Below are 25,892 nucleotides of genomic sequence, written 5' to 3'. Positions count from 1 at the left end.
ACAAACACACACACACACACACCCACACACACACCCACACACACACACACACACACACACACACACACACACACACACACAATTAAGCTCAGGTCAGACTACAAGGCTGCCTCCTGTCCTGCAAGCTGTTCAAACTGCAAAGATGGTTGATTGATGATGTGATTGTCATTCATTGGGTACAGATTGAATTAAAACCAACAGAGAATCAGAATCAGTTTTATTTGCCAGGTATGTGTACACATAGGAGGAATTTGACTCTGGGTTGTACATTGCTCACGATGTGCTTACTCATACAATAATACAATAATAATGCAATAATACAGTTATAAAATCAAACACAGGCTACAGTATAGAGAATAAATATATACACACTATAAACAAAACAAAATGGACAGATTGAGAGAAGAGTGCAAAGGATCCAGGAGTAAATTATTACCATTGTTGTTATTATTATGTACATGTCAGAGGTGGATGTGATATACAGGTGCACATACACATACATACAAGCATACATGTACACAGTGTGACAGAGCAAAGGATGCTGGAATAAATATATAAAAATATTATTATAATATAAATAACAAGTAAAATGTGCAGGTGTTATGTACTTGAGGTAGGTGGATTTGGTATATAGTTTATATACAATATAACAATATGAACAGTATCAACGGCTCTGAAATAGAGAATGATGAATAAATAATAAGTGGTAACCAGTAAACAGGTGACTGATTAGAGACAGAGTTACTGGGTTATTGCACAGAAGTTGTTTCTGACACTGTGAGGCAGAAATCAGCTGTTCATCAGTGAGATTGCTTGTGCGAAGAAACTGTTCCTGAGTCTGTTGGTTTTGGCGCACAGTAGTGTGCATGACATTATGAGCAGATTTTTACATGCAAAACATTGATAAAGAATTTTATACTTGCTTCATTTGTAACTGTATATTTATTTAGATATTTTGTTGTAAAGTTTTCTCTGACAAATGAAAAGTATTCTGATAACAAACTTGACCAGTAGTTAGAATAGCCCCTTAAGAGTTCTGCCCGGTGTTGATGTCTACAAATGCAAATTACTTTCCTCAATAAGCAGCTTTTCCTCCATTTCATCCTCATTGTCTTTTTGTCTTTACACCTAAAGTTAAAGGACGAGGCTGGCAATATTCAGTTTGTTTGTCCACAAGTTGCATAAAAAGACCAGTCTCCAAGCCCACTGGTTCGTACTGAAGATGTAAATCACACACAAAAGGAAAAACAATTTCTTAGAACAGCTGGGCACTGTAGTTTTTGTCATGTGTTGCCTTCACTGACTGTTGTATATTTGTGTGTATCTGTGGCCTTCAGGCCCTCCTACTCACCCCCACGTTGTTAAAACAGCCTCTATTGGAACACTAGGACGGACACGAACGCCGATGATAGTCACTGTGCCCAACGCTCCTGATGTGCCAGAGACCAGCAAGATGCTGGAAGATGTAGACAGCGTGAGTATAGCGCCCCACACTGGCTTCTTGTTGCAATGCAGTGTGTTGTTACCTGGCCGATTGGTGGTGAAGATTTAATATTTATTCAGTCTGGCATTTTAAAATTATACCAATCACACATTCCTTCCAAATCCATGTCAGATGTTTACACTGGATTATACAGTTACTTTAAACTGGACATTGGTTTTAACCACATTTTCTGTTTGTTCTTTCTCTCTTTTTATTCTTTCCAACTTCAATCTCACCATTTTTTGTGGCGTTGTCGGCTGCCTTTTGATCAATTCATTTAACTTTTAACAACTGGTCTTAACAACAACCCATAACTGGAATGATTTTATTTTTACCATTGAATCTTTTCTCCCATCTCCTAATCCTTGATTGGCTGTTGATCATCTGTTGACATCGCCGTCTCTTTGGTGCTGGATGTTTTGCTTTCGTGTGCTGCCTCTTTCTGTTTTTGTTTTGTACAACGCTTCAGTCCCATTGACCCATCCCCAGCTCGTCTCGCCCCACCCATACTACTCCCCCTGTCATCTGTGAAAGATCCCTGACTGACCCTCCTCTCCTCTCCTCTCTTCTTTTCTCCTCCCTCCCTTCCTCCAGGTGCTTGCCTCCCTCCCTCCCTGTCCCTCCCCCGCCCCTCGCAGTAACCCTGTTCCTCTCCCTCAGAGCTACGAGCCCGATGAGCTGACCGAGGAGATGGCCCACCTCGAGGGCCTGATGAAGGACCTGAATGCTATCACCACAGCGCCATGAGCATGCACACACACCTTCACACACACGCAGACACACTTTCTCTGTCATCTACACGTAAATACAAAAAGACACACACTCGTAAGTCAAACAAACACACACAAACAAAAACCTTGGGAGCCAGAGGCTGGTGGACAAAAAATGGCTTCTTGTGCCCAAGAACACTCTCACATCCCCCTGCAGAGAAAAAAAACCCAACTCCAGACTGAAACTTAAGAACTTTTTCCGGCTTACCTTGCTCAGTCTCAGGAAGGAGATTGCCATGAGAGGGAAGAAAAAAGTGACACGCTTCATCTTTTTATGAAGAACCATTCTCAGAGACAATGAACTTTTAAAACATTGGTTGCTTTCAACCGGAAGATTGTGAATTGTTTCCTCAGCAAAAATACGTACGGTAGGTTTTTTGTTGCGAACGCTCAGTCAAGATGAGACAACGGTTGATTCAATGTCAAGTCAAAAGGAGAAAGTCCAAAAAATATGCTGGTTTTTGATGTTGGTGCTCATGCGGCGCAGTCTACACACAGTGTTTGTTTGATTAGTGTTTTCTTTGTGCATTTTGTATATCTATTGGGCCGTTTCAGTGAAGTGAACATTGGATATCAGCCCCCCCTTTACAAGTCTTCATTATTCATAAATGTGGTCGTTTTGTTTTTAAACCCCTTGTCCATATATTGTGCCATGACTTTTATTATTTTCTATGTTATTCTATTTTTTTTTACACACATATCCTTATAAACATGTACATATGTTGTTTGTTTTTTTTTAAACTGCCTCATTCTTTTGATGTTTCCCGTATTTCATTATTATTATTTGGGATGAAAGTGGGATTACAAATAAGTCCTGAAACTCAGTTTTCATATCAAAAGGGGAGAGGAGCCGGATTTGTTTTACACTACATTCTTCTCTGGCATTGTGTTGCCCGCTTTGTACATTAAAATGTCTTTTCCAGTCTTTTGTTTGTTGTGGGAGCTCCGTTTTAAAAGCCTTACCAACATGTTTGTATGTTGGACAGTTGAGATGAATCTGCTCTCCGAGGATGTCGCTCGCTGCCATGGCAGTTTTTATAAAGTTCTGTGGAACTTGACAGTATCTCCTCACAAGCCAGGGGTAGCTACCTAGGACTCAGGGTGCTGACCTCCCACTCCTTCTAAAAATAAAAGAAAAAATTTTAAAAAATCCTCACATGACACCTGATCAATCAATCAATCACCTGCAACAGACAAGTTATCTTTTATACGAGTAGTTCGGTCGGATGTGTGTGTTGTTTCCAAAAACCAATATTTGGTTTCAGAAGTCTGTACTGCTGAACCACGTGTGCATTTTTCCACAGCGGAGTGGGTTTGCTGTATTTTCCTGCTGTTCTTCATCAAATGCCCTGGTTCTTCTACAAATCTTATAAGATGCAAAGATGTTGGCCTTTTGAATGGGACTCCCAGATTTTTTTTACATGGTAGTTTTTGTATGAAGAAAAAAAACGAAGCTTGTTCTATACACAAATCCGATGTTAAAAAAAAAAAGAAAAGGAAAAAAAGTTCATCTAAGAAACTAGTTTTTCATTACCCTCTTACCCAAAGAAATTTGTCATTTGCAATCATAGTAATTTGCTCTACTTTTGTGAATACCATGTTTCCATAAATGTACATCGTCATGAATGTCAATATAACTGTAAGAGATTTTAACTATGGATACAAACAAGGAACAAGTTTTGTGGGGGAAAAAATGATTGAAAAGAAAGGGGTGGGGGGAGAAAAAGGACCGGACTCCATTTGGGAAATAATCTATTGAGTTGTAAACAGTTGAACCTGTATTGCACTTTTTCACAATTTTTGAAAAGTACATTTCTTACATATCTTGTGTTTTAAATATCAAAAGCTGTTTGTGTATCGTAGTGTCCTAGGTAAGCAGCAGGCAGCTGGTCTTGTTTTTTATGTTTATTTTTATTTTTTTGCTTCAGAGATGATATGAATTTGAGCAGCCGAGTTGTTTACGTCGCAGCTCATGATGAGGAATTCTGTTGTTGCTTGTTCATGTACAGAGCTTACTTTGCTTTCTGTAGGAAAAAAAAATCTGTGGCTTTTTAAAAAACGTTGAAAAAAAAATGTTTGGAAAAAAAGATGTTTTTTTATTGGTGCTCCTATACATTGTGTATACAAACTATTATGAATACTAACAAAGTAAATGTTTCTGCTCGTCTTCTTTTCATCAAACATAATCAGGATGCCTGTCAGATGTTAATATGGCATTTATTGATCACTGAAGTGCACAGGTTGTTATCACTAATACACAATCCAAAATCTACAGTAGATACTGCACAGGTACCCTATAGTATAGTAAGCCCTGTGAGTACTGGCAACATCAAGTAGAGCTGAAATGATTAATGAAATAGTCAATCAGCAGAAAAATTATAAACAATTTTCATAATTTTAGAAATTTATAAGTGAAAATAACAAAAATGTTCTTCAGCTGGTTCAGCTTCTAATGTGAATATTTGCTGGTTTTCTCAGTCATCTAGGACATTAAACTGAATATCTTTGGGTATTTGTCAGACAAAACAAGCTAAATATTATTATTATTTTCTGTATTATAGATCAAACAATGAATTGATTGACTGAGAAAATATCGCCAGATTTATCAATAATGAAAATAATCGTACATTAAGCCCTAAAATAAAGGACTGCTTCTTTAGGTTTTGTATCAAGCACTCAATTGGCTGAATGTAAAACAAAATTGCAGTTTGGAGCTTCTCATAGTAAAAGAATTAAAGCCTCTTTTGTATACGGATGTATTTCAGATAAAGATTGCATTGAATGACCCTTATTTGTACAATCACAAAATCTCAAAAGCCAGTATCAGAATTGTAGGTGGTCATTCCAGTCATCTCACCCCTTTTTTGTTCTTCTCTTTTTTTAGATGACTCTCACATTAAGTATGAAGGTGAGGTTTTTTCAACAAGTAAATGTTTGATCAGATTTCTAGCTTTGGTATCCTTGCATAGTCACGCAAGAATTTCTGCTCTGTTCTGCTGATGTAGCTGAAAAGCGTGTTATGATATTACAACACGTTAAATAAACCATGACATTTTAAAACGCTGACATGCACAAACTTGGAGAAATGAGTTTAAGTAAACAAAAGTTCCTGGATGTGCTGCAAGGATCAACCATTTCGACATGTCGGTACACATAAAGACAATTCAGACAAGTTATCTTTCAGAATGCAGATAAATTAGGCATCCTGTTGTATCGTGTGAATGACAAAAGGCGCTTTAGTATTTTTATTGTTTATCTGCAACAGCTGGAAAAAAACCTCCAATTCAAAAGAGTCATTATCTTCTCTGCTGTCATGTGTGATTTTATATCAGCCTAAACATTAGTGTGTCGCTGTGTCATCTTAGGCTCCATGCCAAGATCATGAGATGGCTTCACCTCACTACACTGTGAAGTGTTGATAAAGTAAATATTAAGGTTTTATCCACAGGTCACACAGTCTCACCACAAATTTAATTCTGCTGGTGCAGATCAATCCTGTTGCATTTTGGGTTTAACAACGAACATTAAATGTAAATCTGAATCCATGTTCAGCAGTTTGAGCCTCTCTTAAACATGATGTTTAACTCTCCTTGATGATAAGTTATCATCAAAGAGACAAATAAACCAGATGAAATGTAAGCAAAGCTTTTCTAGATTCAGAGATGTTCTTACAATTGTCACTTTAGGTAAGTTACAGAGAAACTGACTCTGTAAATGAAGGTAAAGTCAATGAATGGAAGACAATTTCTTCCATGTCATTAACATGTATTTTCTTTTAAAGCTTAGACCATTAAAAACACAGTTTTGATTTGTTCCTCATTCCTCAGTTTTAAATTTAAAGAACAGCAATCTCCACAGCCAAAATACTATAAAAGGCAAACAACAAAATGGTTTACATTTTCCCTCTGATTTGCTGCGTTTGAAAACGTGTTCATCAGAACAGTTTTTTGCCTCAACTAACAAACGTTTCAGAAGTGTTTCATAGGAACACAAACCTACCTGAGGCAGGCACCCACAAATGATGCAGACCTGCATTATCAAAATAAACAACAGACAATTCAGAGAATTGACACTTCGATCCTCATGTAGGTAAGTAGGTACAGCAGCAGAAGAAACAGACCATCCATGCATCCATCCATAGTCAGCCGCTTTTCCTGTATACAGTGTCATGGGGGGGCTGGAGCCAATCCCAGCTGACATCGGGCGAAAGGCTGGGTACACCCTGGACAGGTCGCCAATCCATCACAGGGCAGAAACAGACCTGATAAAGGAAAAAAGAAAGATAAATATAACCACACCATAAATTACAGTAGAAATAAGTAAGGGGGAGTAAACAATTAAAGAAATGCAATGAAACTAAATTATAAGCTACAGTATCTTTAATGTAGTAATTTTATTACCGCCAGAATAAAAAAGCTGTACAGACATTAAGGAAATGAAGTAAATAGATATATTAAAGAGTACACTGGCTTGTCCATTTTAGATACCACAACACAATTTAATGTGATCCAATATGCATTAAATTCTGAAGTTCATAATGATCAATTTAGGAGTTTTTTCAGCTCTGTGGTAATTTGTGAGGCTGTTGATAGAGGCGGCGTAAGATGGACAGGTGTAATGCAATAACGATGGTTATTGATGATCAGTTCTCTGGCACAGGACTGCTGTAATAGATTGCATTAAATTGTATAATACATACAGCCTGGTAATAAGACTTGAAGTTCCATTTTGTTTCACATCATTATAATCACTCTATCTCACTCTATCATCTCTATTTGAGAGATGTGTAACCAGGCTATTATACACAGAGGTGGAATAACATAGTCAAATCCTTTACAAGGAATTATCAGGGGGGGAAAACTTCTACTTTAAGCAGTATAAGTACTATAATGCATAAATATGGCCTCTGTGAGTCTTCTATTTTATCTCATATTGGCAGAATTTGAATGTTGTAGCTACAATATGGTCATTATAGGTTCCAGTGCTTATGGCAGTCAAAGAAATATAGTGGAATAAAGACAGGGCCAAATGTTCCCATATTGTGCTTTGGTGGAGCGTATTACCAACATTATAGTCAGACTTCTTTCACTTCATTCATTGATGTGAATCACTGAGAAAAATCTAAGATGTGGGTGGTGATTCAGAGAGGAACCAGGCTAACATACTACCATAAAAATAAACTTAGGCTTCCACAAACAGTGAACCTGGGCCCCCGCTGCCAAGTTCAATTTAGCTTTGAGAAAAAAGCACAATATTTTACTGTAAAATGTATTGGGGAATAAAGTAGCATAACATTTGAATAATCATGCAAGTATTTTTTTTTGTATTAACAAACCTGCATTTATGGTACTGAGGCCACGAGTCCAATAATAATAAGTATAATAATAAACTTTATTTATACACTTTTCAAAACAAAAGTTAAAACATCGTTGAACCTGGATTACAATATTTTATTAAAAGTAATTCAAAACTAAACTTGCATAAAGTACCCAACAATAATACAAGATAATAATAATAATAATATAATAATAATAATATACCACTTTTTGGAAATGAGACCGTTTGCTTACCATTACCATTTACCAATAACTCCTTTTTTCAAAAAGCACACTCATTTCCCTAAACTCTACACACAAATCCTTTCGTTTCTTAATGCCTACATCATGTGGTCATTTAGAAAGCACTAACATTCAATATTGTTCACTCAAGTCAGTACAGCTTAAGCTCAATTAGCACACAGCGGAAACACAAAGAGGCATAACTGATAAAACACCAATCAAAACCTTCAATAAGGCCTGAGTCAGTTCATTCAGTTTTGGAACAAATAATCCAGAGAGATGTGAAGGAAAAGGTAGAGAACACCAGCGAGGAGGAGGAGGACAGACCAAAAACTGGATGCTGGGGCAGAATAATTTGTTGTTTGGTGTTTTGTACTGTATAGTCTGTTGTTGTGTTCATCATGTGAAAAGGTTTTTGAGGGGGAGAACCACAAGCAACATTCCTTATAACCATTTTTTTTTAGTATTGTTTTGAATTTATCTCACCAGCGTGTAAGTAGTGTGTGTTTTTGAGGGCTGGTGTGTCAAAGCTAAGGGCAACGTTTGGTTTTTCAGCAGAAATAGTTTTGAGTGGAGAGCTTCATTTTGACCTGAAAATAAGATGTTTGGGGAAATGTGTGAGAAGTTTTGGATTTGTGTTTAGAGTTTCGAGAAAAAGAGGCATAATTTCAAGAAATGTGTTTAAGCAACCGAGAAAAACTGTAAGTCGTCTTTTTTTTCATGGCGCTTGGTGTCGCTGCAGCCGTTTGCTTTCACCTTCGTCGCTCCGCCAACTTCCGCCTACGTCAGACCCTCTCACAACACGGAATATGGCGGCCAGCTCGGATCGGAATCCCCCTCCTTTCCCTGCAACAGAGGATCCTGGAGCCGGACGAGCTGACATGGCAGACGGAGACAGCGACGAGGGAGAGGACATCTTCGTCAGTAACGTATGTTTACAGCTCATTGTTATTAATTACAACCTGTGCGTGTACATATATATATATATATATAACGTTAAGTGAACGAGCCAGTAGGTCAGCCTCTATCTGATCTGACCTGCATTCATGGCATCCAAACTAACGGTGAAACACTGACAGAGAGGGGAGGAATGTCGGGAGATTTTGTATAAAATACACTAAATTGTTTTATAAATATTGCCGAAGTTAGTTTTCAGTTTTGACTCATATCTAGCTAGTAAAATTCTACATGTCTTTTGGCTGTTTCGGCCTGTCATGGTGTTTTAATTTAAAGATGCCCCAGTTTTAGGACACCGAAGTTAGCTTCCGATTCGGCAGTTCATCAGGTCCAGATCATAAACCACTATGCCTACAGCTGTCAGATCTGGACTATATTGTCCCAGAGATGCTAAGGATTCTTTAAAACACAGTTTTCACAGTTATTTGTGAAAATGAAGAAGAGGGCCACATAACCCATCGCATTTTGACAAATAAAATGAAGGTTTCACAAATCTGGAACTGTGTTTTAAAGAATCTTCAGCCTCTCTGGGACAATATAGTCCAGATTTGACAGCTCTAGATTTCTGAATTTGAGTTTCCCTTAACTCCCCCCTGCTGAATCAAAAGCAATCTTCTGCGTTTCCCATGAAGGACTCATGTTTACAACCGTTATTTCGTTAAGATTTTAAGTGAGGTTTTAATGATATCCAGCTCACAGGACTCCACCCAGCCGCCGCCTTCTTCTTCTTCTTCTTCTTCTACTTATCTGTGTCTGTAAAAACGTTATAGCGGTTTGAGATAACACAAGTAACTGTTCCTCTACCGGCACCCCTTCTGTTTGTGTATCAACTCAGCGTTTCTCATTAAAAACTATCATCCTATCTGTCTGCAGAGTAACAACCCTGTGGCTGTGAGCCGAGGAGTTTCTCAGCCGGACCATGTCAATGAGATGCCGCCAGATCTGTTCAGTGAGGAGGAGGCCAACAACACAACTGCCAGATCTAATGGAGTTCACTCTGATGATGACAACGACCTGTTTGCTGGTTCGGAGACATTTTCTACTTACAATTTCTGTACATTTTATCCCATTTAGTTGTAATTTTGCTGTTCGGTACAGGATTCATAGTCTGGTGACACGGCTTGTTTTAAGCGTAGGGTCATGTCAGACAATACTAATGCAGTTGCATTAGGGAAAGTGTAGGTTTTTGGAGCTTTGCCCCATACTTTGTACTAAATGGCAGAGTATCCCATCCATCCATCCATCCATCCATCCATCCATCCATCGTCAACCGCTTATCCTGCGCACAGGGTCGCGGGGGGGCTGGAGCCAATCTCAGCTGACATCGGGCGCAAGGCGGGGTACACCCTGGACAGGTCGCCAGTCCATCGCAGGGCCACACATAGACAAACAACCACTCATGCTCACACTCACACCTAAGGACAATTTAGGGTCGCCAATTAACCTAGTCCACATGTCTTTGGATGGTGGGAGGAAGCCGGAGCACCCGGAGAGAACCCACGCAGACACGGGGAGAACATGCAAACTCCACACAGAAAGGCCGGGGAAACCGGGGTTTGAACGCACGACCTTCTTTCTGTGAGGCGACAGTGCTATCCACTGCATCACCATGCCGCCCGTCAGAGTATCCCTGCTGCATTAATTTTTTTTTTCCTTTTAAAAAGTCTTACTGTGCAATACTAAAGCTCTCAGTACTCCTTGAAGACAACATTACACACTGAAACATTTGGCACGTTTGACATTTCTTTTTAAATGAAGGTAGCAGATTTAAAAAAAAAAAAAAGGCTGTCTTGGTATCTAAACTCAAGTATTACAAAACACAAACTTATAAATACAAACTTCTCAAAGATATCTAGTGAAGACCTGCACCAACTCACCGCCCTATTTCCACATTCCTGTCAGGGTTAATATAAGTAGCTGCCAAAAACTTAAAATCTAAAGCTGAAGTATTATTACACCCTCTAAAGACACTGACAAACCACTAACACAGAAATCTCTCACACACTAACTAATCCTTAAAGAAGATGAAAAAAGGTTTCTCAGGTCAGACCAGGCAGCGCAGCAGTCCAGTGGATAACACTGTGGCCTCACAGCAAGAGGGTCCTAGGTTCGACCCACGGTTTGTACCAAATAAGTTCTGAGGTTTGATACTAGCTTAAGTTATTACCAAGCCTGAAATCTTGTTGTCATCTGGTCAACGGCCAATGGGAGTTTAAAAGGGATAAAACAGAGAATTATCAGACCGAGTCACATTTAACAAAGTCCTGCTCAGTTTTACAGGGGATTAAAAAAATTAAGTTTTGTGAAATGGCATTGTGCATAGATTTATCTCTTTGTAGACTCATACACATCATTTATCAATGATAATGTAGCAATGTTGTCAGAATACGTTAGTGTTAACTGTAGCTTTTCTACAGTGAAGTAATAACTGCCAAAGCACCAGTGCACTGTTCTGGACAAATCAAGTGTGAAGCTATTGTTTGACAGTGTGTGTAGTGTGTGTGATCCTGTCTGATGTACACTTCAGTCGTCTGATTTTCTTTTCTTTTTAGATGAAGAGAGGCAAACATTAATCAAAAGTATTTTCTTCCCCTAGAGGCACACGTGGAGCTGAGCACAGACAAGCCTGGCTCTGCTCGGAAGGAGCTCTCCACCTCCTCTGGCACTCATCCAGCCTCCTCGATCACTCAGAGCCCTGCTGCCATGCAGCCCACCTCCCTGGAGCAGGTACAGTCCACGGCTGAGCTGAGCTGCCTAGGAACTTGGAAACAATTACTTGCATTCATGCTTTTGCAGTGCCTACTCTGTAATGAGCGCCAAGTAATCTGTGTGTGACAGACAAATGTTCAGAGTTGTGTTCTTCTCATTAATTACAGTTGGAGGACGAAGAGGCCAAGGATAGTTTTGATGTGGATGTTGCTGTCACCAACCCTGAGAAAGTTGGTCAGTGTCTATTTTTTCTCTCCATAATGTTCAGCCATAAACTGTGATACAGCTATCTGGAATTTCCAGTTCATTCAGGTGTTGCTATTTGCAAAGCAGTTTGATAATTACACCATTGAATAAGTAACTTTCATGGTTATAGCTTCTTTAAATGCCCTGACACATTAATTTCAGACTACAGTCTAATTAATTCTCATCTTCAATGTATCTCCAATGTTTCTGTCCTCCTAGGAGACGGCATGAATGCATATGTGACCTACAAAGTATCCACCAGGGTCGGTTGTCAAGCTTGTGTTGACGCATATATTGTTGTGTATTTTAACTTGCCTCCTAAAACTGCTACTATGTCTAAATCTTCACTATTGTTAGTTAGTATTTGGCTTTTCATGTTCTGTGCCTTTCTAGTGTATTGTCCCTGTCTCTACTTTCAGACTTCCTTGCCCATGTTCAAGAGTAAAGCCTTCTCTGCGAGGAGGCGTTACAGTGACTTTCTGGGTCTTTATGAGAAGTTGTCGGTCAAGCAGTCCCTCCATGGCTGCATCATTCCACCACCACCTGAGAAAAGTGTTGTAGGTGGGTGCCCAGCTCTTCTTTTTTTTAAGTGTATGTGTTTTGTGCTTTGTCTTTTTTTTTTTCCCTTTGTGACATTCATTTGGACCAACAGGAATGACCAAAGTGAAGGTGGGAATGGACGACCCGTCATCAGTAGAGTTTGTGGAGAGAAGAAGAGCAGCTCTGGAGAGGCAAGGATCAGTACATGTTTTAAACAGGGACATTATACATGAGATGATAATTAATATTCATACTGGGCCAAGTGCAGATATAAATATGTTCCCTCTGAGGCCTTTTTAACCATTTTTCTATCGTTTTTTGTGTGCAAGTTTAAGTTTTACTTCTCGCTCATCTCGCTGTCAATATGTTTTTTGCAGGTATCTTCAGAGAATAGTGTCTCACCCATTGTTACTACAAGATCCTGACGTCCGTGAGTTCTTAGAGAGAGAAGATGTGGGTATTTTAAAATACTAAAAGATTTTTCTAGTAGCAATAAGATGGATGGATAAAACATCCCCACATGCCTTGAAAATGAATGCTCAGTTGATTGATCTAAATTACTGAACTTTAGATTCTTGATTCCTGACAATGACAAAGTAACTCAACTGCTAACTTTTGAGCTGTGTGTGTGCGTGTGCGTGTGTGTTTTCAGCTACCCAGAGCAGTGAGCACCCAGACGCTGAGTGGAGCTGGCTTCCTCAAAATGATCAATAAGGCGTCAGATGCTGTCAACAAGATGACCATCAAAATGAATGAGTCTGACACTGTACGGGAACTATGGATGAAATCTGTGACTTTTGCATGTGGAGAAATCCAATGTTGGATAAACCCTGAAAGATGAGTGGCATATAGACAAAAGGAAAATATATTATTTCAATAATTAAGACCTGATAACATAATGCACAATTGTACTATACTGTATAGTATTCCATATTTTTGATCTATCTTTATTAAACTATTCATGTTTTTAGAATTCATATAGACAGTTGCATAGAATGATAACTTCATATCATTACTGAATATGATTCTTTTAAATGACTGTAAACAGAAATATTGGTAAATAAAAAAGGACATTTCATAGTTTGAACTGAAATTTATTTATTCTTTCTGCTTTGTGTCTCAGTGGTTTGAGGACAAGTTCCAGGAGGTGGAGAGCGAGGAGCAGCAGTTGAGGAAGCTTCATGCCTTGGTCGACTCCCTGGTCAATCACAGGAAGGGTGAGAGCTGCATCTGCCTTTCTTGACTTTTCTTTGTCTGCCCAATTTTTATTATCAAATTGTTTCACCTGAGGAAACAGAAGAGCACAGTCCAGCTGCCATTTCTTTTAGGGTGAGACTCAATAACTTTTCTATTTCCTCTTTCAAAACCAGAGCTGTGTGGGAACACGGCAATATTTGCCAAAAGTATGGCCATGTTGGGAAACTCTGAGGATAACACCGCCCTGTCTCGGGCGCTGTCCCAGCTGGCAGAGGTGGAGGACAAGATGGAGCAACTGCATCAGGAGCAGGCAGCCAGTGACTTCTTCATCTTTGAAGAGCTGCTGGCCGACTACATCCGCCTGCTGGGTGCCATGCGGGTAAGCTCAAAGCTGTAGAATTATAGATATACATTAAGGAGAAATAAAGATAAGTAAAGTAAGTCTTTGAAATGTAAAGCTTATGTAATTCTTGATACCAGGACTAAAATAAAGAAAAAAACATCCTTGTTTTAAGCCACTGTTATCTAGCAAAATGAAATCACTTAAATTGATTTATATGTGTTGTACAGAAGTATCTGCACATTAGTGTCAGACACTTTTTAATACATGAGATGACACTCATGTCTGCAAGTTTGCCGTATTTTCAACAGTGCAGGATGTGCAACTCTCTCTGAACCCTGCATTTTGTCAGAGGAAAATTACTATAAATATCTCTACCAATATACATCTCTTGCCCTTTCTCTCTTTCTTTCTTGCTCGCTCGCTCGCTCGCTCACTCACTCACTCACCCACCCCAAACCGGTCGAGGCAGATGGCCGCCCACCCTGAGCCATGGTTCTGCTCGACGTTTCTGCCTCTTAGAAGGAAGTTTTTCCTTGCCTCTGTTGCTTAGTCCTTGCTCTTGGTGGGAATTTTTGAGTTTCTGTAAATAACATCACAGAGTATGGTCTAGACCTGCTCTTTTATGAAAAGCGCTATGAGATAACTGTTGTTGGGATTTGGCGCTACATAAATAAAATAGAACTTAATTGAATTGAGGAACATAAAGGCGCTTTCTAATAACCTTTAACCTGCTAGCTCACAGTTTTCCTCCAAGTGTGCCACCTGATCTCCGTTTGGTAATTGGAATGATCTGGAGTTGTGTTACTATTATCATCTAATCTAAAATGGATGTCCACAGGGGTGTTTTGACCAGCGCATGCGGGCATGGCAGCGATGGCAGGAGGCTCAGAGCACACTCCAGAAGAAGAGAGAGTCAGAGGCCAAGCTGCTATGGGCCAACAAGCCGGACAAACTGCAGCAGGCCAAAGAAGAGATCACTGAGGTAACAGTCACAGTGACCGCACAGCCACTGAACCAAGCCTGAAAGATCTTTACATTAACACAGTCAGGATGGTGACCATATTAGTTTGAAGTTAGAGTGAACCAGGCAGCAAAAAACGTGTGTTCGTCATGTGGTTCTGGAGGGACTATGAGACCCTTTTTCTACCACCCAGCTGACTCATAGTTGTAGCCCACTCTCTTCGAAAGGGAGAACGTTTATTCTTCCCATGTTCAGTTGTTGCAAAGGACAAAATTATCAGCTTCTTGACAAAGGAGATCCTTTTCTATATTTTGTTATACATCGTTTTGTTTAGGATTTGAAGCCAAATCTTCAGTGTCAAGAATAGAGCCTGCAATTTTGGTAACTGATTAATTATTTAAGGGCAAAAAGTTGGTGCAGTGGTTAGCACTGCTGCCTCACAGCAAGAAGATCCAGGCTTTGAACCTTGGTTGTCCCAGGCGTTTCTGTGCGGAGTTTGCATGTTCTCTCTAGGTGCTCTGGCTTCCTCCCACAGTTCAAAGACACGCGTAGGTTAATTGGCGACTATAAATTGCACATAGGTCTGAATGTGTGTGAATGTGAACGGTTGTTTGTCTACGTGTCAGCCCTGTGATGAACTGGCCACTTGTCCAGTTGTGTAAGTGGCTGAAGATGATGGATGGATTAATTGTTTATCAAGTGAAAATGCATTTCTTTGTTTTGCTAGTTCACACTTCTGCTCTATCATGTTTGATATGATTTTACTTATGATAAATTGGATATCTTTGGGTCTGACGTACAAGCTATTTAAAGAAGTCACCTTGGGCTTTTTGATGGTAATTTTTTACTTTTTTCTGACATTTTATAGACCAAACGATCAATCGATTAATTGAAAAAAACCCTGCCTATACAACTGCAAAAAACCTGTTGGATATGAATCTAGTTTCTTTATGCTGGACTCGAACAATGTAGAAGCACCATCCAACAACAGTGCACTGATGTACCTGTTTCTTAGTACTTTGGCTAGTACAAATAAAAGTGTTTCTCATTTCTTTATAGAGGTTTGTCAGATGTATTACTGTGCTATCAGATAAGGACATTCCGTGTAACAGGTTTCTGCAGTTTGATGTGTATTTATTTTTTTAGTTAACATGCTGGAAAATATCAAGATATTAATACTTTGTTTAACATTTCCTCCTCATGTCTGTTCTCAGTGGGAGGCGAGGGTTACTCAGTACGAGAGAGACTTTGACCGGATTGGCGTGACTGTACGCAAGGAGGTTCTCAGGTTTGAGGTATGTTTATGTTTTATAATTGCTAAAAATAATGTTTTCATGTTTTATTGTCTTACTACAACTTTGGATCAAAGTGGATTTATTGTGACTTTTTTCGACACTGATCAACAGAGGAAGAACTTTGCAACGTTAAAGTTAAAAATTCATACTTTTTTTTTGCCGGCGCTGTGCATTTGACATTCTAGCATTTAGTAGTATAAAGAACAACTTAATTGTGAGACCAATGCGTTTCGGCCTATGGCCTTCATCAGGGTCATTTTTAAAAGACCAGTAGGATGAGCATTACAGAAAGTTACAAAATATAAAATATGGTTGTTCTTAAAGTTCTTATATTACAAGCCGTGCGATAGTTTTAACAGTTTTTTGACAGTAGTTTTCTTCAGACTATTTCCTTTCTCCATGTATGTTGGAAGCCGGAGAAGTTCTGAAAGAGATTCCTACAACTGCCTTTTCCATTGGCAAAGAACTTGAGATGTGACAACATTTTTGTCTTTCAGAAAGAAAAAGCCAAGGATTTCAAGAGCCAGATAATCAAATATTTGGAGGCAATGCAGCAGTCTCAACAACGGGTAAACATTTAGCTAAATATCACATTCAATATGATTTCTTTTGTATTTTTTTATTATGCAAAATAACAACACATTTTAACTTTCTTTTAATTCTTCTTGACCTAATTGTATTCCAGCTTATAAAGTTTTGGGAGGCGTTCCTGCCTGAAGCAAAGGCAATAGCTTAATGAAGAGGGAGACTTTTTAAAGACCCCAACTGCCTTTTTTGAACACTTTACCTCTTGACCAGGAACTGAGAGGACAATTTCGAATCACACAAGAAACTTCCATCCATTTCTTTTTTTTTTTTTGTCTTTTTAATCATAGTATTCTTGTACAGTTATTTGATACAATAAGCTGCCGCATTTACACAACATTTCTTTGGCATAATTCCTTGTTTATGTTCTTGACTTAAAGAGATCCAACAGAGATTAACCTGACTGTCAGTGAGATATATATTTTTTTGTTTCTTGCTTAAACCCAGTATATTAAAGTGTTAATGCAGAGGTACTGCCTAGAGTAACATTATCTATAGTTTACATTAGAAGATAGACGTATGTAAGTCATTCCAGTCTCCAACAATTTATGTTGACGGATGCATGTCACTAAAATGCATTGTACAGTTGGAAATGCTGTTTTTTAATGAGAAACCACTATTGATGACTGAGGTCATTTACTACGAGTATTAGCACATTGTTACATCACGATGCATCATAAAGGTTATATTAAAACTCAGATTTGACAAGGTTAAATGCTTGTCAGAGTTGTTTATGAGATGATAACAGAAACATAAAATTACAGTGAGTACAAGTTGAGAAAATGCAATCATTACTTTGTTGGTATTTCTACAATGATGTATTTGCTAGAATCATGTTTATTATATTAATCAGTTTCTTCCACAACTCATTTGGAACTGCTGCAGAGATTGTTACTGCCCATGTAAATGACTGTTGACATGTATGAACACATTTACAGTACTTGAATTGAATTGAACATCTTGTCTGTTACCAGACGTCTTTTGATAAATTGGTTGAACAATGACAGGAAGGCACAGACATTCAAGTGATACGGTCTCTTATTTTCTTATTCAGCATTTGTAGTTGTGTAGTTTTTCTGTCATGTCCTATTTACGTAAGAATGTGCTTTATTTTTGTAACCACTTTGCATTAGCACACACATTTTCCTGGAAATGCTATACAGGTAGATGTACAAAATAAATATGATTGGTTAGGATTTGACTCTGTTTTTATATTGGTTTTTTTGTTGATGTTAGTTTGCTATTTCAGTTCAGAAGCATGAGTAAGTTGTGAACAAACAGGCTTCTTTGTTTGAAAATATAAAAGGCCCTCTTGTGATTTTAATCATTTTGTGTCTTTTTCAGGAACATTTTGAAGGTTAACCGTGACTTTAAAGAGCTGCTGTTGGTTAGAAACTGTGCCTGAACATCAATATTTTGTTCATGCTGTAGATAAGCTAATCCACATATCATACTCAGACTTTCAGACACTGTGCACAATAACATAGGTCTCATGACACAGGGAATCTTTCCCTAAAGCAGAGCTATTCTGGGGTCAAACATTTAAATAAAATGCAAATCTGACATCCTCTGTGCATCCTTGCACTGGAAGAGACTCCAAACTAGAAAATTCAGCTGTGGACCAGCTTAAAATGGATTGAGATTTATTTAGAAAATTTTCTGCAAGCTCATTTTTTATTTTATATTAACTCTCAAGCACAACTGAAGTCCTTAAAATACTTAATACAGAAAGGTTACTAAATGGACTTCAAGGTTTTATTAACTGGTGTTTCCAAGATCATTTAAATAGCTTTATTTATTTTGATGTAGTCTCACAGTAGCTGAAGTGGAATATTAAGGATCAGGAGAGAAAAAAATATGATCAGGACATTTCTTCTTTTGACCGAGTTGTTGGACTTTCCAACAAGATGTAAATAACTAAGGTTGCTACTAATGATTATTTTCATTATCAATTAATCAGACAATTATTTTCTTAATTTATCATTTGGTCATTAAAATGCAATATATTTCCTAATGCTCATTGTCCTACAAATAAGCTTCAAAGGTAACTTAAACTATCAACCAGTTATCACAATAGCTGCATATTGTTTTTCTGTATAGATTTGACTAACCGATTAATAGACTAATGGTTTCAGCAAACTGAGGATTTCTCTGGTTTTGCCCCTTTTGTTGTTACTGGCTTAACTTCCTACTTGTGCAAACCCTTCCCTTTGCCACAAACTGCATGCAGGCACACTAACAAATATATTTATTTTGTTTACCAAAAAGACAAACTGATGTACAGTATGTTATCCTGCATTGTGATGTTAATTATGTTTGACTTCCACTCCGTGTTAGACTTCTTATAAACAATGACAGAAATCCAAATATTTGGGCATTTATTGATGCAGCACATTTGAATATTCGTTTTTATGTAATGTTGAACAGCTGGGGGTCTCAGAAAATGACTTCTGAAACATAGCATCAGTTTAAAATCATGTTTAGAAACAATTTTCATTAAATTAGGGAAAGTCATGATGTATCAAAGTGATAAAACAATATTTTTTGAGCAGTTTAGAAGTAAAATTTAAAATAATAAATAAAAAAAGTTAAATCGGGTTTTTGAGATACAGACTGATGTGTAACGTTTGAGTAGTTAAACATAATAGCATGTGTTTAACAGTTCAGTAGCAGAATCAGTCTGACCTGGAAGTGTGCGTGGTGAAGCGGGCGGTGCCGTGTTTCTACATCCGGTGTGTTCGAACCTTTCACGAGCAGCGAAGACAGACGAACAGCGAAGAATGGAGAGAGCAGAAATCGCCAGTCCGCTGTTAGCGTGAAACATCAGTAACAACAAGTCAACGCCGAAAACCTCACATTAAGCTCGCAGCCATTCGTGTACATTTGGCGTGACAAACACACAAACCGTGTCCTGGTCGTCTGGATTTATCACAGCGAAGGTGAGTCTGTTATGTTTGTTTGCGATGAGCTAGCAAACCAACATTTGATAGTAGGCTTTTGGCTGTTAGCTTAATATTTTAGTTGCTAACGGAGCTAATTTCCTTGTTGCGCTCGGTCCAGCTGTCACCTAGCCATCAGTAGGTGTTAGCTAAGGCTTTAATACCAAGCAATGAGTCTCGTTGCTTTTTCTGTTGTCTGTTAACTAACGTTAACACAATGTAATGATTAACAAGAAAATGTCTGTGTCGCGATTTTTCGCACAGCCACTGTGGCTAAATAATGTTTGGCTAACGTTAGCTTTGTGGCTGGTTAGTCACGTTTTATGTTGGCAAGCTGGGAAGCTAACTTGGCTAACGGTTAGTTGGCTTGCTAATCGATGTGACCATCACTAATGTTAGACTGCCCAACGCCTGGCTTTGTCCATGAAACATTGGCGCACAACTGCCAGCTCGCTTCCTTGTTTTGATTCAACCGGAGGCCTGCTTAAATGATCGATCATCTTTGTATTAGCCTGAGCTGTCTCTACCTAAACACTTCCTCACATATAAAGTATTGTCACTGCTGCTCAGTGCAACATACGGGATGCACAGACAAGCACGTACCTTCAAATCAGCTAATTTGACCATGGCCTTCCTCAGCCTGGTGACTGTGGGCAGTTGTAATGAAGCACTTAGCGAGCTTTTGCAAGTTTGATTTTTGCCAGGTGCAGATGTTAGGAGTAAACGTCAAGTTAAATAGTACGTCCCAGTGTAGGTGCAATGCTACAGTCTATGGTACGTGGTCAAATAGACATGTAATATGGTATATCTCAGTGTTCATTTCCCTTACTCAACTGCACACATGGCCTAACTGAATCAATATGTATGGCTCTATTCAATTACCCTCCATCTAGTAAAGTAATTGATTATTCCAGTTTTCATAAAATAACACAGTGGCATGTTTTTTAAGAGAGCAGAGCAAACCAGCTGTGAAGTTGACATTTTATGGAAATATATGTTGTTAGCTGGACATTTGCCCAAACAAGGGCTGTGTGGATCAATGATAAATTATTGTTGGTATCCTTTTAAGAGTCCCTCTGAAGGAAAGGCTGGTTTGAAATCGTTTCTGTGTTGCATTCATTCAGAAGGTCATGATGAAGTAGAGCATGTCACTAAATGCAAGACTGAGCAAAAACTCACTGTTTATAGGCCTCAATCTAGGAAAATACATATTTAAGCGAAGCTTTGCGGAAACACATTTGCATTTCATTCATGCATATTTAGAAACTTTCTTTCATTGCAGATTTTGCAAAGCTGTGGTCAATGGCTTGTCCTGCACCATATGTGCAGTTAATAACCTCATAATGTAGCCTGTCTCTGTAAAGTTTAAGTGAGATATAAGTTGATTAGTAAGATACATTTCTGCTGATCATGCAATATTTGGAAGATTTTTAGATCAAACCCTATGATGGAAAAAGATGGATGCACACAATAGATATATATGCATGCATGCGTTGGTCTCTATAAATTGATGGAGGATGAAAATTAGGATAATTTTAGATAGGGATCTCAATTCCCTTCAGGTCTAGTTCATAAGATGTGGCTTTAAGGAAAGAGGCAGCTGCTAGCTGGCACTGCCACAGCAGGAGTCTGCACTATTGGCAGCCCCCCTCTCGAGCTGATCTTTCCACTGAAGGTTAATCACTCCACCAAGAGCCTTTATGTTTCTGTAAAAATGATAATATGTCAACACATTAGTCATTTTTAATAGATGCTAATCAGCCATAAGCATCTCAATAGGGATGAATAAAAATATTAATATGTACTGATGCACACACTGAAACCATTTAAACAAGTTTTATATTAAACTACAAATACAATTGCCATTTGGTTGAATATAAAATAACAGCAAATACCTTCTGTAAAAAAATGAAAATCATTAGTGTGCATTATCAAGACTTTATATTATATTGGTAATACAATGATCCCGTGGACAATTACATGAAAACAAATAACTTTTAGAAGACAGTGATCGTAACTGCAATGAGCCCAAAAACTGACATAAATACAGAGGAGTCTGTAGCCTTTCTAGATATGCTGGTTGGTTGACTAAACTGCGTAATGTGTTATCACGTGTAGGGCTGGGGTGATTCGTCGACGTAATCGATTAAGTAAATACGTCGACGCGCATTACGTGCGTCGAAGCGTCGCTGCATCCGGTGTGGGATTATCCTGGACAAGCTCCAGCTACAAGACCGCGCCTTTGACCGTCTAAGTTTGGAGTATTTCAGACAGACACTCAACAACGTGCTGCTCCGTGAGCTCTGTGAATTAGAAACCGCTTCACTGCAGCACAACTGCTGTCCACGAATACCTGAAGCAGCATGAACACGTGAAACGAAAGTATCCCGGAGCACTTTGTCTAGACGGCAGCACCGCAAATCGTGTTTACTTTCTGTCACCACACGAGCACGGCACATTATCAGCACGAGGACACGTAGTATTTCTTAATTGCCTTCATGTTAAAAGCAATTTCTGCCCCGCTGCTGTCATGGTAACGTAACGTTACACCGCGAGTCATGTAATGATCGTCAGTTTCATATTTTCTGTTTTATTTAACAGCCACGTATGAGCGAGAAAACAGCTGAATCTAATTAGACAGTCTGTGAGTCCTTTCAGGTGTTCACTGATGCAGAAATACATTTTATTATCATACTGCATTACTTAATACTGAAATGAATCCATGGCAGAAACATTTAAAGTTTTACGTAAAGTAGCCTAATTAATGTCTGTTATTGTTGTTATCACAACACGTCAGTGATGTGGAAATTTGATTCATTTTAAGATTTGCTGCTATTGTCATTATTCTAATGTGCCTCATCAGGATGATTGAATAAAATATACATTTATTGATTAGACATGTGTTTGATATTTATTTTGGATAAATTGGTATGTTAATTGAGTAATGGGCAACTTTTCTTTCTTCAGAATAAACATAATTAGTCGTTAGATTAATCGATTTATCAAAAAAATAATTGTTAAATTAATCGGCTTGAAAAATAATCCATGTACAGCCCTAATCATGTGCAGTGGACGAATAGACTCTGCCGACACATGACGCACACAGCAGCAAAACAACGTGTAGCGTTTTTACAAGAGCAGCAACACAGTGAGCTTCAGTTTACACACTGTTAGCAAGTCAGAGAGACAAACCAAAGCTAAAAGTTGAATCACCCTGCGTTCACTACAAGGTAATTTTCTTCAATCAAGTTTCCCTCAGTACTCTCATAAAAACTAAAATACGACCAGACTTCAGAGTGACTGAAAAATCTCTGCAGCGTTGTCTTCCGCCGTGTTATCATTGACCCAAACAAACCCACGTTGCATTCTGCGCATGCACGCCTGCTTCTGGGAGACGCTGGACAGTGTTTGCCGTGAGATTATAACAGAACCGTTTAATCGTCTTAACCATACTGGTTATCATGATAATTAAAATGTGTACGGTAATAATAACCGTTGGGAATTTTACCATGGTTTACGGTTAAACTGGAAATCGTTTCATCCTTACATCTCAATTTCTGTAGATATTTGACAGGAAAATTTGTGGACTGTATTCAAGAATTTTTTTTTTTGAGGCTTTTTGTCAGGCACTTTTGCTTCTATGGTTCTGTGGCTGTGATTAGATGGTAAACAGTTGTGTTTATGTGTATGTTTTGATACTTTCTCCTCAGTTCACTTGGATATAATAACAGCATTGTGAAAATAATACTATCGTGTATACCTTGTTTATATATTTCTATACACACAAAATACCTGCTTCATCATTTTCAGCGAGATTAGACCTTTAAAATAAAGTAGTCTGATGCATATTTTCAGCTCAAACAATATTCGTGATGTGACACCGATGTGAGATCAGCAAAATCTGTTGTCTACAGTCTCAACAACTGTTTTGAGAGCATCTTCAGTAATATAACACATTTCTTCTTGTTCATGCAGAATAAGATTAATTCAAAAGCGTAAAGCAGTGGATTATTCCCACCATAGAGAAAATTAGTTTTTTCTCAACAGAATGACATACATAATGTATTGTGATTGTTCGAAATATACCTATGTCTATACCGTGAGGTTAGCTCATCAATTAAATTATGACTGCATGTTTTATATGAAACAAAATGAGCAAGGATCCAATGTATACATTATACTGTAAACAAAAAAACTTTGTTTTTATGTCATTTCATGTTAAATAGGTTCATTAATCAGTGCACAGAAGGATATTAGTATATCTTAAGCACTCACACAGGCCAAGCCAGAGTCAAATTAAATGCTACTATGCAAATGTGCATAGTAGGCTGTGCCATCATAAATCTATACCATCATCAAACAGACAGCCACATTTACTACTTTGTCTGCTCTATATTTAAACTCGGCTATGACATTCAAAATACAGATCATAACCACCGTAACAACAACTGAACTCTGCCTCAGCATTTCTCCAACATGCTCATCAGTCCAAATTGTGCTCCTTCTCTCACCTGGAGAAGCAGGAATAGGAAACGATGATCAGTTCTTATTTAACACTGTTTCTGAATTGTCTGATTACTGGTAGTCATGCAGCTCATCAGTTCATTTTATTACTGCCTGCACATTGCTTACACCAGGGCGTTTTCATGTAAGACCTTAACCATAGTACAAAGGAAAGGTGTGTGTGTGTTTTTTTTTTTTTGTTTTTTTTTAAATGTATTTGTATGTGTACATTTCTACCTAACAAGATTAGGCAAAATGCGATGTAAGCCAAGCAAAACCAGCATTTACTTAATTACATGTTAAAAATGCATCATATTTTTCTGTCAAAAAGAATTGCTGAAGTAATCTTTGAAGAAAAGGGACAATAAGCTAAATCTATAATGGGATTTGAATTTATAAAATCCTTTCACGTTTTCTGCTTCGGAGAAGGAAAATTACTTTTTATAGGCTGCCAAAGGTGTGTCTCCTCAAACATATCCTAATTCATCAGGAGACATTGCACCTCCACAGGGATAACGGCCGGGGATTCCCCATGTTGCATCAAAACTAAAGAAGCCATTTGTATTGAGCACAGAAGGTGGTTTCTCTCTTCCACAGTAACAGTGCAGTGGTGTGCTTTAATTTGTTCTTCACTTTATTAATTAGGCGGTCGACTGATATGAATTTACTCAGACTTCAGCGTCCGCGCAGTATAATAAATTGTAATTTTATGCATTGGCTCCATAATGCACTTTGTAAATCCCTTATATCCCTTAAACTACACGGACACTTTCAAAGAAAATGCAATCCTCCACAACACTGACACTAGTATGTCCTAAGAAAATACTGGAGAGTTAGGTCAACACCTCTTAACGCAGTTTCAGCTGAAACTGAACATTTACAAAAGCAGCAGTTATTGTAGGGCATATTATATTTAGCTAAATGAATCAAGATTTCGTTGTGACTCTCTAAAATGTGAGATGGGGCAGCAAGACCTTTTTTATGATTTGGCTTTTTTCAGTAGATTGAAGAATGTTAGTTAATGAGCACATAACACCGGAGGAAATGATACACAAGTACATAAATAATACCTAGAGGCTCATTTCAGCATATAGTGTGATACACCTTTGTGATTAAAGAGTGCAGAAGTTTTACTGCCTTTATATACCAGTAGTAGGAATGAAGTACTTGTCCCATTTTAATATTTGTTTTTGTCATCCTAATCCTCAGGTTAGGCATGTCTGAACATGTTTAAAATACAACGTGGCTGTGATAATCTTACTAGTGAAACAAAAGGCAAATGCATAAAATAAAACTACGTTCAGTTTTGTGTACAAAAAAAATGCAAAAACATTGTCGACCTTTTCAGTTTACACTGTGTATAAAGTCAGTCAACATACACTCAGATACGGCAGCAACATATTACAGAAGTGTCATTGTGCAATTCAACATCAGTAAGTAGTTCTCTGAATTGAACATGGAAACGCCTTTAAAGTAAAGCTTGTGTTTAATTTACCCTAAACAAACTAGACTAAAACCGGAAGGCCTTAAACTGGCTTGGTGTCAGTCTTGTGTGTTATCCTCTTTAACATCTTGACTCATGTCTCAAAACAAAAGACAGTTGTTTTGAGACATTTGATCAGCTTTAATTTACACCCATAAAAACGTGTAGCCTGTTACAGGGAAAAAGCACGTGAGCAGAAATAACAAGTGACAATTCTGTGTCTGCCGACCAGTCAGAATCAGTCACGCCTTTCTTCCGCAAGCAAATGCCCATACTCGAATACAGTTATACTTTTCAATCTTATTGAGTCTTTAGTATAACCT

The 25,892-nt window shown here is 38.2% G+C and overlaps 3 protein-coding genes and 1 long non-coding RNA gene across 13 annotated transcripts in view; 3 read left to right on the top strand and 1 right to left on the bottom strand.

The window, feature by feature from the left end:
* The window catches only part of neo1a (neogenin 1a), a 629,602-nt gene extending 625,192 nt beyond the window's left edge, over positions 1-4,410 (top strand). For 5 of the 7 annotated variants that reach the window (XR_006822277.1, XR_006822274.1, XR_006822275.1 and 2 more), the window contains exon 29: positions 2,078-2,150. Coding sequence is in view for 1 of the 7 variants with exons in the window: in XM_046033336.1 (XP_045889292.1) it covers positions 2,144-2,230 (87 nt within the window). In the remaining 6 variants the exon portion in view is untranslated. Of the gene's footprint in view, positions 1-2,077 lie in introns of all 7 variants that reach the window. The other 2 variants (XM_046033336.1, XM_046033331.1) reach the window with 2 other exon arrangements.
* A 4,178-nt stretch (positions 4,411-8,588) lies between these two features.
* Positions 8,589-17,845, top strand: snx1b (sorting nexin 1b). The gene is made up of 15 exons (XM_046031793.1): positions 8,589-8,740; positions 9,642-9,792; positions 11,365-11,495; positions 11,645-11,711; positions 11,943-11,986; positions 12,143-12,284; positions 12,376-12,454; positions 12,641-12,716; positions 12,916-13,029; positions 13,387-13,480; positions 13,634-13,839; positions 14,642-14,785; positions 15,979-16,059; positions 16,557-16,628; positions 16,745-17,845. Exons 1-15 carry the CDS (start codon positions 8,621-8,623, stop codon positions 16,793-16,795), a joined length of 1,572 nt encoding a protein of 523 aa, XP_045887749.1. The 5' UTR covers positions 8,589-8,620; the 3' UTR covers positions 16,796-17,845.
* On the bottom strand, positions 13,342-20,438 carry LOC123958470. 3 transcript variants are annotated; one of them, XR_006822075.1, is made up of 3 exons: positions 20,187-20,438; positions 19,330-19,451; positions 13,342-13,851 (listed from the first exon to the last, which is right to left on the bottom strand). It is a non-coding gene; the product is annotated as an uncharacterized LOC123958470 (long non-coding RNA). The 3 variants fall into 3 exon arrangements; XR_006822073.1 differs by lacking the exon at positions 19,330-19,451; XR_006822074.1 differs by lacking the exon at positions 20,187-20,438 and having other exon boundaries at positions 19,330-20,074.
* The window catches only part of csnk1g1 (casein kinase 1, gamma 1), a 40,764-nt gene continuing 34,218 nt past the window's right edge, over positions 19,347-25,892 (top strand). The window contains exon 1 of one of the 2 annotated variants that reach the window (XM_046031794.1): positions 19,347-19,583. The gene's annotated coding sequence lies outside the window, so the exon portion shown is untranslated. The remainder of the gene's footprint in view (positions 19,584-25,892) is intronic. The other variant, XM_046031795.1, reaches the window with a different exon arrangement.

This window comes from Micropterus dolomieu, linkage group LG20, assembly GCF_021292245.1.
Source record: "Micropterus dolomieu isolate WLL.071019.BEF.003 ecotype Adirondacks linkage group LG20, ASM2129224v1, whole genome shotgun sequence".
Classification (NCBI taxonomy): domain Eukaryota; kingdom Metazoa; phylum Chordata; class Actinopteri; order Centrarchiformes; family Centrarchidae; genus Micropterus; species Micropterus dolomieu.
The sequence above is the reverse complement of the archived record's forward strand: the minus strand, read 5'-3'. Positions and strand labels throughout refer to the sequence as shown.